The 14,963-nt window shown below is 41.2% G+C and overlaps 1 protein-coding gene across 4 annotated transcripts in view; it reads right to left on the bottom strand.

The window, feature by feature from the left end:
- ehbp1 (EH domain binding protein 1) overlaps nt 1-14,963 on the bottom strand; it is a 138,918-nt gene that overhangs the window by 73,747 nt on the left and 50,208 nt on the right. For all 4 annotated transcript variants that reach the window (XM_016487971.1, XM_016487972.1, XM_016487974.1 and 1 more), the window contains exon 10: nt 11,578-11,824. In XM_016487971.1, the coding sequence (XP_016343457.1) occupies nt 11,578-11,824 (247 nt within the window). The remainder of the gene's footprint in view (nt 1-11,577; nt 11,825-14,963) is intronic.

Here is a 14,963-nt window from a genome sequence, read left to right as displayed (position 1 = left end):
GTAGCGCTTGTTGTTTGTCATTTCTCCGATCACAAATGCAGACATGGTTTTATGTTTACACGGCGCGATACGCAACGCAATGCGAAAAAAGATGGTAAAAGTCATTAAAATCAGTAATTATGTCACCACTGGATGCAACAAATGCCTTGTTTGTAATGGGTTTTATTGGTTTTGTCTCATCGTGCCGGGAGACTGTATCACAGTATGGTAAGGGGCGTAACATTTCCGTCACACGCTTGAAATGCGGCTCTTTAACCTTAAACCGCATAAACACATTGCATTACACCAAATACACAACATAATGTTCTTTTTAGCAACATCATATGACGTTGAACCAAATAAAACAGAGGTCTTTTACATGCGAATGTCGTAAAAGGTACAGTAAAAGTTTAAGCCTACAGTTCAGAGAAAAGGTGGAAAATAATCATTTAAAACTAAATTATGATGCTAAACTAACCTTGACATTATGAATGGACTCAAACGAAAAAATAAATAAAAATAATTACACAATGTCAAATTGGCCCCTTCAAGAGTTCCACATTCCACTTACATTAAAATAAGGGGTATAATGTGTGTGTGTGTGATGGCAGAGGTTTTAGGGGTTGAAAGGCAGAGGTTGAGGGGTAGTGGGGGCCAGTCATCAGTGGCTGTTATTGATCAGTGCTGGGTGGTATGCAGAGGACTGTGGGTAAAAGGTTCTCCCAGTTAAAATGGGTTTAAGGCCACACACCTTCAGGAGAGGAGAGACCAGGAGAAGATTAATCTAAAGTTACTCTCTCCATCTCCACCATGTCATTCAAACTGCCCTCGGCCTTAAAACTTCTCACTCACACGCACAGGCCTCATCAGCTCACACACACACACACACACACACACACATATACACTCTCCATATCCTTGTGTACACAAGCGAACACACACAAACTCACTTCCATACACATACAATTATCAAACGCGCACACACCTGCCTTGTTCACATCAAACATACAGAATAAGGCGATTTGGCCAATCTGCGGCCAGCCAACTTCTCCACTCAAACAGGTATTCTTTATAGAGATTACACTAAAGATTTGTTTTCATTTCTCCGCAGCCTTTTTTCTCATTCTCTCCCTCTCATGCTCCCTCTCTCTTTCTCTGAAGCCAGAAGTGTAATCCCTGGCAGATAAAACTAAGGACTTACAACAGGAAGATTACCGAGAGCTTTGTAGCCTGTATGTAGCAAGTCAACGTGGGTATTGGAGAGCTCTTCAAGTGCTTAACTCATGAACTGAGCTTACACACATACACATACACGCACGAGAGGAGGATAATGATAGTGGTATTACAGTAACAGGTTCAAAACACTCACACACACCTGGCCTGATGGCTCGAGGACTCTCTAAGCAGTGAAATGCTAACTGCCATGCTGTGAACTGCTACAGATCCGATGATGGGGACGCAGAGGCCGTTTAAGAGGTAAATGAGGTCCGTCCAAAACCTTCTGGATTGGGAACAAGTTCTACGTTTGCCCAGAATCTGATCAGGATAGGCACATTGAGCCAAAGCACACACCTGGACAAAGTTTTCTTGAGGTAAAGCCAGTATACTGATGCTTGTGACATTCTTAGAGCACAAACATTCTTCACAGATGCTTTGAGGAGGAAGATGAACTCTCTCTCTCCTTCTCTGCCCAAATAGCTCTCACTTTATTTATATTTTCACCAAATGGAGAGATTGCACAGATAAAAGCTCTAAGACATTCTCTCTCTCGGTCCTGAGGCCTTAAGGTCTTAAAGCATCTCAGATTCTCAGGTTCTGTCCTGCATCACTCAGCGGTAGAGGGCCGGCTGAGGGAGATTATTCTGGTAGAGTTTCACAGATTATGAGGGCAGTATTGGGGTCTTACTGCCCCTCTGTCAGTAGGGGTTTTGTGGCCTCTCCTCGGCTCTCTGAGGTGCCGGGCGGTCCATGTGCAGGAGCGGAACCTGGGTCTCAAGCTGGGCTTAACTGTGCTCCCCCAGCCTTGGCCCAGGGTTCAGAGGGGTAACTGGACCGGGGTGAAATAGGGAGGAGAAAAAAACGAGCTTGGCAGGTTTTTTTTGTAAGTCTAAGCCACTTTTTTCAAGAAAAGTGGTGTCATTTACAATAAAGGCAGAGGAAAAAATTAGTTAATTCACATGAAAAAAAAATGTATCACGAAAACATGAATAAAAAGCTGGATAAAAAAAAAAAATTATAATATAAATTATGCTAAATTATTATAAATTATACGACATATAAATTTGTGTATATTGTAAAAAAAATTATTTTATGCTTAACGTACTTATATGTAACAATATACAAAGTATAATTTATATATATATAAAAATAATACTTTTTATATCAAATATTTAAAAAGTGTACTGTATATGTGTGTATATAACGTGCATGTGTGTGTGTGTGTATATATATATATATATATATATATATATATGCACATACACACACACACATACAGTACATATTATAAATTATGCTTTTTATATTAAATTAAATATATATATTTGTGAAAATATATTGTAAAAATGTTTTTTATATAGATGACTGCATTTTTAAAAATAATTATTTTGCAATATTATATAATTCAAGGCAACAACTTTATTTTAAAATTGCTCTTTAATTCCTTATTGTTAAACATCTCATTCCTGTTTGAAACATTGAAACGAGGGATGCTACATCAGAGAAAAAGAACCAGAAGCACTGAAATGACCATGTGGAGTCAAAACCCACCAGTGTTCACACAAACTAATTAAAAAACGCCACTGCCACCTGCGAACTCAATTAAATAATGTTAATTTACTTTAATTTCAATTTATCTATGTTACAGTCTGGATCAGACGGAGAGAGTGGAAAACAAAGAAGTGTAATGAAAGAGTGTAACCTGGCCCTGTCCCTCCCACTGTGGGCTCTCAGGTCATGAACACCATCATTTAATTTTGTCTTGTGATTAGTTCTACTAACTCTGAGTAAAACTGAGTTTTTCTAAAACTGAGAAAATGGAAGGTTACTGTTCTAAATTATTTAGTCACGATTTCTTTGGGGGGGAAAGGGAGATAAAGTAAAGCCACAGTGAAAGTGAAAATGATCGTACAAAGATACTAACATCTTTCTCAAAACTTTTTGGAGTTTTTAGCCTGGGTTGTGAGAGAACTAGCCCTAAAGACGGTACCGCCTCACTCCGGAGGGCTTTATGCAAATCTAAAGAACTTTGCGGTGACTGAGTTTGCCGTTTCTTTATATTAAAATACAGACCATAATTTATGAAGCGTGAACTGATGAAAATCCTCAGATCAGTGCGTCCCTGTGTGGAAGACTGCTGTTAAACGACAGAGAGGAGCGAGGGGTGAGCAGGGAGGTGTAAAATCGCTTGACTGGAAAAGACAAACGACGACAGAGGAACGAGGGAGATAAAAAGAGGAGGAGAAAAAGATGTTCTAGTGAATCAGAACATCCCTTTCTACTTTCGCAGCCCAAGACATCCTATTCCACTCTTCCTTGATTCGTCCAGATTAATTCTTCACCCATTTCAAAAACAGCATCCTCAAATGCTAATATATCAAAGTTCTTGAGAGCCAAGTGCATTCATCTAGATTCTTCCATCCTAAAAATAAGATGTGAAAATTACTAAAACTTATTGACATAAGGGAATTAATTATTTTGTAGACCGCTCTCTAAAACTCACTAATATAAGTGTAATTTACATAAAACTAACAGACAATCACGCTGAACCACGTAGATAGATGGCAGTGCAGTGTCTAAAACAAAATTGTGGTATATCGTTACTTGAAGTTGAACTTCTGTGTGAAGCAGAAGTTGAGATCGATTGTGCTTCATTATTGTGATGCATTTAGAGTGAAATGGAATACTGAACAAGAAAAAAACAATGCGGCTTGATTTTAGAGCATTTCTAGCTTGCAGCAGACTGGTGGTTGAAGGGAGGTGGTTAAAGATGTTCTGTCCACGTCATTCAAGAAGAGTAGCAAGTTTTCAGATTTTGACTAAAGGTTACAAAGACAAACTATTTTTTTTTCTGTGGATTACATTTCATGGATTGTTGATTGTTCACCACAAGCCTAGTAATGTGTGCTAACAAAGTAAATTATCAATTTTGATTTCATGTGGACTTTAACTAACTAAAGAACTACTGAATGCACCTTTAACATGAGGGAAAATCATGTCATGTTAAAAAACATTTTGTTAAATACATAGCATTATAATGTACAATATGAAAAATGGATATTCATTTTGTGATTCACTAATTTTACAGTTATTCAATTATTTCTGTTTTTAAAGATTAACTTGAAGTGAAAAAAATGGTTGATAATGTAGGAATGCATTTTTAATACTACAGCAGCCATTTTAAGTGAAAGTGACATGACGTGTGGCCAAGTATGGTGTCCCATACTCGGAATTTGTGCTCTGCATTTAACCCATCCAAGTTCAGACACACAGCAGTCAGTAGTGAACAAACACACACAGTGAATATGCACCCGAAGCAGTGGGCATACATTTTTTCCAAATTCTGTTTTTTTTTTCTGTTTTAATTTTTCTACACTCTGTTTTAATGGTTAAATTAAATTTTATTAATCAAAAAGCATGTCTAATTAATTGAAATCATGAAACTTACAATATTTAACAGCAATGTATTAAAAGTTTAACAAAAATTAAATTAAGGTCCTATGAAATGTTTTATTTTTTTCTCAAATTCTGTTTTATTTTTACACAATTCTGTTTTCCATTAATTTTCTGAATTACATTTTAATAGTTTCATTAAATTGTAATAACCAAAAGCATCTCTAATTAATTGATTTTATGAAAAATAATTTATTATTGTTATTATTATTATTTTTTTTTTTTCAGAAATAGTGTGTTGTGTATTTATGTTTTTCTGCTAAATAAATTCTGGTAAATAATTTTTCTGGTAAATGTTCCTTTAAAAATAATGTTTTAATAATTTTATTATTAGTAGTAGTACTATCATTACATTAAGTAATATATTTCTGTCAGTGTTTTCAAGTTAAACTGAACTTTTATTTTGAAGGGTTGCTGTGAAGACCTTTAGGTTTCTGTTTGTATATGATATGACGATAGATCCCTGTCAATATCAGTCTCTCGACGTCGCGTCAGATGCTGACGCATTGGGGAAACACCATTCTCCTAAATACTGAAGCCTGATTGAATAACGCTATTGCATTCCAATAGCCAATGGAGTTCAAATGCGCAAATGTGGGAGCAGCACCGCCCTCTTTATAATGCGTAGCTTGGCGCCATTTCCTCAGAATCTTTCCTCTTCATACTGCACGCTAGAAGCCTTTCTCGCCATTGATTCATCGCGGGACAAGTGGATTATTCTCTTCCCCTTCAAGCATTCCGGTGAGATCGACAATGTCAATAAAGCCTTGCAACGTCTGCACGGGACCCATCGAGCTCCCAGATGGACATGGCTCATGCGTCTTTTGCCTAGGCCGCGCCCACGCGGAAGCCTCAATTGTTGAGCTCAACTCTCCTCATTCCAAGGAGATGAACCTCAAGGCTCTCCGTACACGGATAGCCCTCCTGCTCAACGAGCAGCCAACCCTCAGCTCACAGCAGTCCTCCTCTGCCTTCTATGTTGTGCCGGGGAGGAAGAAGCTATGTCACCCTGAGGTAGAAACTGGCAGGTCCAGTGGCGAGCTCTCGCTGGCGCATTGCCCACGTGCCTCCCCCTCTCCTGGCCCATTCCCCTCCACAGTGGCGTATACAGAGGTGGGCTTCCGTCCCCTTTTGGCGCTGAGGACCTGGTATCATTTGGGGCCCCCGATGAAGAAAATGAGGACACCATGTCAACCGCTGCATCTTACTCGACTGATTGGGCCGCCAGTCCCACGGAGGATTTCCTGCATCGCATCACAGTGAGGCCACCCATGTGGATGAAGAGTTCATCTGCATTATATCCAAGGCAGTGGAAGAACTCGAGCTGGAGTGGGCCCCTCCCACTGAACCAGAAGGCAGCAGACTGGACGAGTGATACCTCTAGCCTGGCCGCCGTCACAGTGCGGGCTTCCAAATGGCCAGCCCCCTTTTTTCCCGAAGAAGCTTCAGCCCTCCACACAATGGCTGTACTTCAAGTTTTCCAGGCCAAAATGCCCAAGCAGCTGGACGAGCGTGGCCCAGATCCTGAAATCTTTAAAGAGTGCCACTGATCTTGCCCTGCGAGCTACAAAGTTAAAAGCCCAATCCATCGGCTGCACGATGGGGAGTCTCGTTGTTTTGAACCACTACTCTGGCTGACACAGGCTGATATGAAGGATGCAGAGAAGACGGTTCTCCTTAACGCCCCTGTCAACCCCCCCACCCTGGCCTCTTCGGCAGCTTGGTGGAGTTCTTCTCAGAGCGCTTCACCGAGGCTCAGAAACAGTCCAGAGCTATAAAGCATTTTATGCCAAAGTGTACCGGAGCCCCTCCTCCTCTCGTTTGCGCTCATCTTCGGCCCAGCGCTCATCATCTAGATTGTGGCCAGCCCCCGCCTCTACACCACGGATGGAGCTGGAGCCTTCGTTCAGACCCAAGGAGCCCCGACCTACTTGTGACCCCTCTCCTAAATGGCACAGTCCTCGACCATCAGGAATCCCAGCCCCGAAAACTCAGCTGCGCTCCTGACTGCCCAGGAAAGAAGAGGAAGCTACAGCCCAGTGTCGGAGATGAGCCGGCATTGAAATCTGCCCGTCCCATTTCTTTGCCTGTTTCCCTCGTTTCCTGCAACAGGCAGGGGTGTTGTGAATTGTTCTGTTGTTTGTTGTGCATTAAAAACAAAACAACCTCACAAAAAGAGCTGTTTTCCTCTTCCAATTACCACTCACACTCGCTGTGCGGACGGTTCTCTGCCCCCCACCAACGAGCTGTCACATCACCTCACAATGACACCTCTCGCACTCTATCCAGAAAAATGAAGACCACTGCCAAGGGCATCAAGGTGGGTTATGAGTATTATAGAAAAAGGATACACACTGCAGTTTGCCTGCAGACCACCTCGTTTCAACGGCGTGGTGATGTCTGCAGTTCACGCTCAAAACGCCCCGTTTCTGAGAGCAGAATAGTTTGTCCTAAAGAGCGTGAGAGTGGGTTTTACAGTCGTTATTTTCTGGTTCCCAAGAAAGACAGCGGGCTCCGCCCTATTCTGGACTTGCGCCAACTGAATCGAGCCCTGGCAAAGTGCTCTTTCAGGATGATTACTTTAAAACAAATCCTCTTGCTAGTTTGGCCAGGAGACTGATTCGTTTCTGTGGATCTCAAAGACGAATACTTCCATATCCAGATAGCCTCTCGACACAGGCACTTTCTGAGATTTGCATTTGAGAGAATTGCATACCAGTTTCCTCCCCTTCGGCCTGTCATTAGCCCCATGCACATTCACAAAGTGCATGAATGCCGTTCTCTCCCCTCTACGTATGAACAGAGCACGTGTTCTAAACTATCTGGACAACTGGCTGCTTATGGCTCATTCAGAGAGCGCGCACTGGACATTCACAGGCGTATGCTTACCAACCACCTACAGTGTTTGGGGCTTATGATCAATTTTTAAAAAAGCAAACTCCAACCCATGCAATGTATTTCATTCCTGGGTGTGAGCCTCGACTCTCTTCTATATGCTAAATATGCGTTCCGGCCAGTAAAACTCCTCCATCAACTGCTGTACAAGATCAGGGAGGAGGAGGAAACTATGCTGCTGGTCACGCCAAAATGGCCCACGCAGCCCTGTTTCCCAGACCTGCTAGAACTGCTGACGGGGCCACCCTGGACAGTCCTATTGAGGAAGGACCTCCTGTCTCAAGCGGGAGGCTCGATCTGGCATCCTAATCCAGAATTATGGGATCTGCACATCTGGCCGCTCAGCGAAGCTCGCCAGTAGCTACACTCCCTCAGCGCGTGCTGAATATTATTGCTGAAGTGATAGCCCCTTCTACAAGGGGCCTGTATGTTCATAAATGGAGGGTCTTTGAGAACTGGTGCAATTAAAAGACAGAAGACCCTGTGAATTGCCTGACTGCAGTTATTCTCTCCTTCTTGCAAGAGTGCTTAGATGGTGACCGCGCACCTTCCATGCTCATGGTATACGTTGCCGCTATATCAGCATTCCATAAGGAGAAATCGCTGCAGTCGATTTCATTAAAAATTCTCTCTTTTAAAACTGCACTTTTGCTAGCACTCGCTTCGGTGAAGTGCGAGGGTGACATACACACTCTCAGTCAACTACTCCTGCATGGATTTTGGTCCCAGTGAAGGCAAGGTTGTTCTCAAACTTAGGGAGGGTTATGTCCCTAAAGTGCTCTCAACACCGTTCAGAGCATTCAGAGCCCAGGTTATAACTCTGTCAGCATTCGCACCTTTTTGTCACTCACTGAGCGGCCACTGGCCCCTTTCATCGGCGAGTTATGGTTACAACATTTACAAGCGCCGGGCTTACCGCTTCCTTTCCCTTGTACTGCTCAATGAACGCACTAGAGCGGCTGAGTAAGGGGCCCCTCCCCTCTTTGGTGCATGTTTTAACTAGTCTGATAGCATAAAACACGTCATAATGAGGTGGCGCTGCCACCGCCTAACCAATTCATATGCTGAACCTCTGAGATAATGGTGCTCAACTAGGTCCGGTATCGCACGCCTATGTGTGCCTAACACTGGAGAATTACTTGAATATATATGCTTATGCAACTTACCACCACGGCTCTGTCATATGACATAGTAATGTGCAAGCATATTAGGACTATCCGCTCCCATTATGCTGAGAACCCTTTGCAGTAAAATGGCATAATTTGACACATTCCCCAATGCGTCAGCATCTGATGTGACATTGACAGGGAACGTCTCCGGTTACTGACGTAACCTCTGTTCCCTGAAATGAGGGAACGAGACATTGCGAACATGCCGTGTTACTTCTGCACATGGTTATTCGTAGCTTGCTTATTCAAACGAAAGATTCTAAGGAAATGTCGCCAAGCAACGCATTAAATAGGGGGCGTTGCAGCTCCCCCATTCTCGCGCTTGAACGCCATTGGCTATTGCAACGCAATAGCATTATTCAATCAGGCTCAGCCCTCTACGAACACCTTGGCAATTTAATCGCCATTGGCTAGTAGTCGCATATGCGAGTGATTTACTCGCAATGTAGAGGGTTGCAGGCTTCAGTGTTTCTAGGAGAAAGGTGTTACCCCAATGTGTCAGCATCTGATGCGATGTCTCGTTCCCTCATTTCAGGGAGCTAAGGTTAGTCAGAGACGCTTTTCTCAAAAGAAATGGTAAAAATGCTCATGAAGTGATTCTCAGAGCAGAACATACAGGATTCATATTTAAATAGTATTTTTGCAGTTTAATATTCAAAGACACTAGTCCATATCACATTTAAATTTATGTGTACTGACCAACTTTTGATTTATCCATCCAAAATTTGGCAAATTCCGTTCAGTGTTATACAGTAAATTTTGTTTTTATGACTGGATTCTGAGATTCCGTCCGAATTTTCCATATCGCGGAAATCAGGGCCCTACTCAAAGAACAGGCTGTGCTAGCGGAATGATGATAAACCAAAGGTAGCGCCCTTTAGACAATATTCAAACCTATCCCAGATTGTTTACAAAACCATGATGACATTACCATGCGCCCCACAGATTGACTCTGTGAATGTGTGTGTCTTCAGGGCTGCTCTAATCCATGAACTATGGCAATTTCAACATTTCCATTTCTTTTGTGTATTCGGAGATTATCGCAGCGTCCTATTCATTTGTTTTTCAACCAGCACCTTCTGCCTCACCTCAGGTCTACGAGCATGCAAGGGGGTTCCTCTAGCAACAACATAAATACACACAGAAAAGTCATAAACAAGGCCTTTGGGCCTCCCCATATCTTTAATCTGAATGTGAAGCCATAGTGCATGCGTGTCTCCAGTTAATCCTATTTGACTTTATTCATGCTAAGGTCATCTTTTACACCACACTGAGAGGAAACAACCTCCGCATACAGGGAAAGAATGGAATCATAATCTGTACCGAGTGCATGAGGGATAGAGATTGAGGGAGCACATGATCAGAATAAATAGGGTTCTGCTGGAAACCTGACATCTCAGATCAAATACTGAATACTGAAATAATTCTGATGGACCAATCACTCTGTGTTTAATTGGACTGATCTGGTCGGAGTCCAGCGGCACACTCACTGGGCATTTTAGAGCACAAATCCATGTATCCATGAGCTGAAACTTGGACACCACTTTCTGTTTCTGAGGAAATTTGCTTATTTTCCTGATGTCTATGTGAGTGTGTGTGTGTGTGTGTGTGTTGTGTGTGTGTCTGTGTGTGTGTGTGTGTGTCCTCGCAGGCCACTGAATTTGGGTAATTAAATGTTTAAGTTGGGCAGGACTTCTCAGGCATGGACACACACACAAGTGCTGTGCTGTGATAAAACCCTCGCTTTAATTAAATATGGACTACATTATAACGCACACACTCGCAGGCATAAATAAAAACACTCGGCCTGTGAGGATTTAATCTGGCCATGTATAAGCCCCTCTGCAGCAGCCCGACGCCTCGCTCTCATTCACACTTGGTGGGCTTCCCTTCGCCCCCTACTCCCCACACCCTCAGCCAGTGAGGGACCGCAGAGCGAGTTAATTAGACTCACTAAAGCATTGAGTGAAGAGAATCATAATGCATATATAACGATCCTACAGAGCAGCTAATACATGCCTGTATTCAAATGTTTGGAGTGAAGCGTGCAGGAAGAGGACAGAAAGAAGATGAGAGGGATGGAGTGAGTGGTCCTGGATGTCAAAAAGAGAAGTGAAAGGAGAAACCAAGAAATGTGGCACTGTTGGAAAAAAGAGTGACCAAAATAAAGATCCTGTAATGGGAAATACCCATAATTGATACTTCTATTCAGAAAAGACACATTAAATTCATCAAAAGTGACAGTAAAGACTATAATGTTATAAAAGATTTCTGTCAAAATCATGTTGTTCTTTTGAACCTTCTATTCATCAAAGATCCTAAAAAAATGTCATGGTTTCCATAAAAATATTAAGCAGCACAAATGTTTTCACATCAACAATAATAAGAATTTTTTTTTTATAAACTACTTTGTGTGTTTTTTTAACTACTTTATGTGCAATTCAGTTGTATGCAAACATTTCAGTTTTGAATGTGATTATTACATCTGAAAAGAAATAGCAGTTAAATATAATAGTTTAGGGTCTAATTATAACCTCTAATATTATTGTAATGCACCAAATAACAAGGTTCCCAGCACTGGTTGGGAGAGATTTTCATCCTTCCTTTGACCAAAATCTAAGGCTGCATTGCATCACAATCCCAGAATGCATTAGGACAAGCTCAGTTAAACTCAACAAAGATGGCTGATAAGGTGAAAAAGATAATTATATTTTATTTAATACCAATACCAGATGTAAAAACTGACTATTTCTCCCCAATTTGTTTTTTCATGCTTACTAGAGCATGTTTTTTAGCACAACAACACACTAACATCATACTCTATTGGAAATGAAAGAGTCATAATGTGGTGAGGAAGATATACCTTAGGTGAGGACGAGGCCAACTCTCTCCCTATCACAGCTGTGACAGCTGAGGGTGCCAGAGAAGGCGGAGTGGATGCTACTCCAGGAGCTGAAGTCTTTGGTGCAGGGCCTCCAGGGGCCACAGCAGGATTGGGTCCAGCACTGGGAGGCAGAGGGGCCCGGCGTTTGGTGCTCTTCTCTGAGGTGCTGCTGTCTGCGGTAGATGAGGCTGCACTGGAGGCTCTGGGCTCATAGAATGGGTTTGATCTGAGAGTGGAAGAACAAACTGCCATATCAGCAAAAAAAGCTTAAACAAGCAAACTGGTGAATCACAGTAGAAATGGGACATCTGTGTTTTCGTTCACTCAACAGGTAATTGTCAATTTAGCATACTTAGCTAGTTTAACACGTAGATTTTCTACCCCTTTCCACTTGTCTGTAATATTATGCTGACAAATGTGTGTGTGTTGTTGTCTTCAGGTAGAGGAGGCATCAGCGAACATTATTAGCCAATAAAACGCTCTGCTGACTTCGAGAAGGACCAGGTTCTCCAGAGGTCACACCTCATGAACTTTAACCTGTGGCCTCGTCGGAGAGCTCACTGACAGGCGGACATAGACGTCCGCTGGCATCAATACACTGCTGTGTAAAGGCTTATCACTCATCACAGGCACACACACATATGTACATGAATACACACACACAATGAGGAGGCAGAGTTGAGAAAAGACTGAGCAGGTATTCAGCTGAAAGACAAGGTTAAAGACACAAAGTATCCCAAGCTTACAGACAGTGAGAGTGAGAAAGGAGGTAGGAAAGAGCTGACGGCAATGCAAACAAGTTAAGAAAAGAAAGAAGTGGAAAGTGCAGTCAAAACAAATGGAGGTGAAAGAGAGGACGAGAGACAGAGATAGAAGGAGAGTGAAAAGAAAGCAGAAAAAGAAGGTATTAAGAGAGATCTGAGTAGGCAATTTTTTTATATGTCTCATGTACAACATCCTTACAACATTTAATATAAATATGTAATTTTCAGTAAGCTAAGCTTAATTTTTAAAGAAATAATTTTTGAAAGAAATTCATTCTTTTATTTAGCAAGGATGTGTTACACTGAACAAAACAGTAAAGACATTTATAATGCTACAAAAGATTTTAAACAAATGCTGTTTTGAACTTTCTATTCATCAAAGAATTCTGAAAATGTAATGCTAAATGTTAAAAAATCTTACCGACTCCAAACTTTTGAACATAGTGTGTGTGTGTGTGTTTGTGCATATATAGTTTTTTTTTTCTTTATGCACTGCTAAAAATAAAAATAAAAAATTATTTTGTGGTGGTGCCAGTGAAAATTTGGCATTACTGGACTGACAGGCCAGCAGGTGCTGTAGTAGAAAGTGTCAGCATTTTAACATTGGAAAAATGAAACCCTTTAGAAACACTTCAGCTTTAAAAATGCATCCTCCTCTGCTCTCATGTTCTCTATATAATGCCAAGTTTGGAAACGTGTGTCCCTGCTGGAGCACTGTGAGTGAGTGAGGGACGAGAGAAATGCAGAGATGAACAGACAAGCCCAAAGAATGTGGGAAACAACAGAAGCCTTGTTCCTGCTGAAAGAACTCGCTCACCACTTTCTTCTCCTCCGACAAGTGCTTTTCTCCTTCACTCAAACAAGCACACACACACACACTCGCTACTAATGAACAGTAGTAGAACAAATTTTGTGTGTTACAGATAGGGATGCAGCAATTAACTGGTTTCACAATTAACCGAGCTTTAAAATGTCACGGTTAATTAATCGTAAAGGCTCCGCTACACCGAGTGTTTCTGTTGCACAGAACGGAACAGTTGCAACTTGCGCAAAACGAAAACAAAGTTACACTAGCGGTGCACCATCTTAAAATGCTGTGCTTATCAGAGACACGGAGGCTACTACACACACTAGATTAACTATGACAGAGAAACCAAACAGCGATCCTTTATTTCCACCAGAGAAATGCCTGAAGTCGATAGTGAGGGACCATTTTGGGTACACCAAGAATGACCAGGGTGTCATTTAAATATTGCCGTAAAAACTGCTGCTAAAGAGTGAATACACGGCTTTAAACTATTTTAATGCACGACATGAAGGCAAGACTGATGCAGAGCTACGGCTCGTTAGCTCAGTATTCTGCCCACTTCAGATCAGACAGATGAAATAGTGTGGTAAGATCACATTTATTTGAATTAATTGTAAAATTTAGCTACTTGAATTAATTATTCGACCGAGAGAGAGAGAGAGAAGTGTGTGTGTGAACCTGCGTCAGCGCGTCTCTCTACAAACATGTGAGTTTAGTTACTTAAACAGTGATTTTACCCTCTCCTTGCTGATGAATATGTAGCAATTCAGTATCTAAGCTATTTTATTAATAAAAGTCACGGGGCAGGGTTCACAACAAGTTTGAGTCCTCCTGAATGTTTGAATGTGCACACAGCGCGATCTCCGATCTCACAAACCAAAATAATAGACATGATTTTCTCAGGCCACATGTAAAATCATATGATTATAAAAATTATTAAAATGAATATGTATGGATGACAGTTGATTACAATGATAGTTCAGTTTATTCCCCTCATTATTAATAGTTTCCCCTGTGGGATAAATAAAGTTAATAGTCCTATATCAATAATACTTATTAACATTGTTATATATTATCCCTTTTATAGTATGCATAAGTCAAAAACCAACAAGAATTTTTTTTTCACCATGTTTCCAGTTTTCTGCGTCAGGTCCAAAAGAAACATAAAAAATGTACAAACTGAAAACACTAAATACTTTTGTGATCCATTTTCATTAGTTATTTTCAAAAGGGAAATACTGACATGGATGTTTACAGATCAGAGTAGTGGTGGGTGGTATGACCAAAAATTTATATCACGGTATTTTCCAAAATGATACCGGTTTCACGGTATATGACGGTATTTATTTACTTTTTTCCATGCATGACCGGGTGTAACCCACATTTTCTACTGATTGAGAGAGGAAATAGGCTACTGCAGTAGATTGACTTAGAATGCCCTATTTTACTGTCATGATGAGTGAATATTGTAGAAAAATTCCACTCTAAATAGTGACTAAACAAGACCCATTAATACATGTTAACCAGGAGTCACTCTCATTTATAAGCGTCTGATAAAATCAACATGCATCTACACTAAAGAGCGGCTATGCGGTGGTTTTGGCTATATTACTTTTTTGTCTCATGCAGCGCACTGCCTACCTCGGAGTAACAAAAAAAAAAAGATTTTTTGCAAAAAAAATTTGAATTATATTAATAGACGAACTATGCTCATATTTATAATTCCAAACAGTCAGTAAGCGACAGGTGCTTGGAAATGCTGTTTTGTACTCATTTATTGACGAGTCGGCTGT

This window comes from Sinocyclocheilus anshuiensis, unplaced genomic scaffold (assembly GCF_001515605.1).
Source record: "Sinocyclocheilus anshuiensis isolate Anshui unplaced genomic scaffold, SAMN03320099.WGS_v1.1 scaffold918, whole genome shotgun sequence".
Classification (NCBI taxonomy): Eukaryota; Metazoa; Chordata; class Actinopteri; order Cypriniformes; family Cyprinidae; genus Sinocyclocheilus; species Sinocyclocheilus anshuiensis.
Note: the sequence above shows the minus strand (reverse complement) of the source record. Positions and strands in the feature narration are given on the sequence as shown.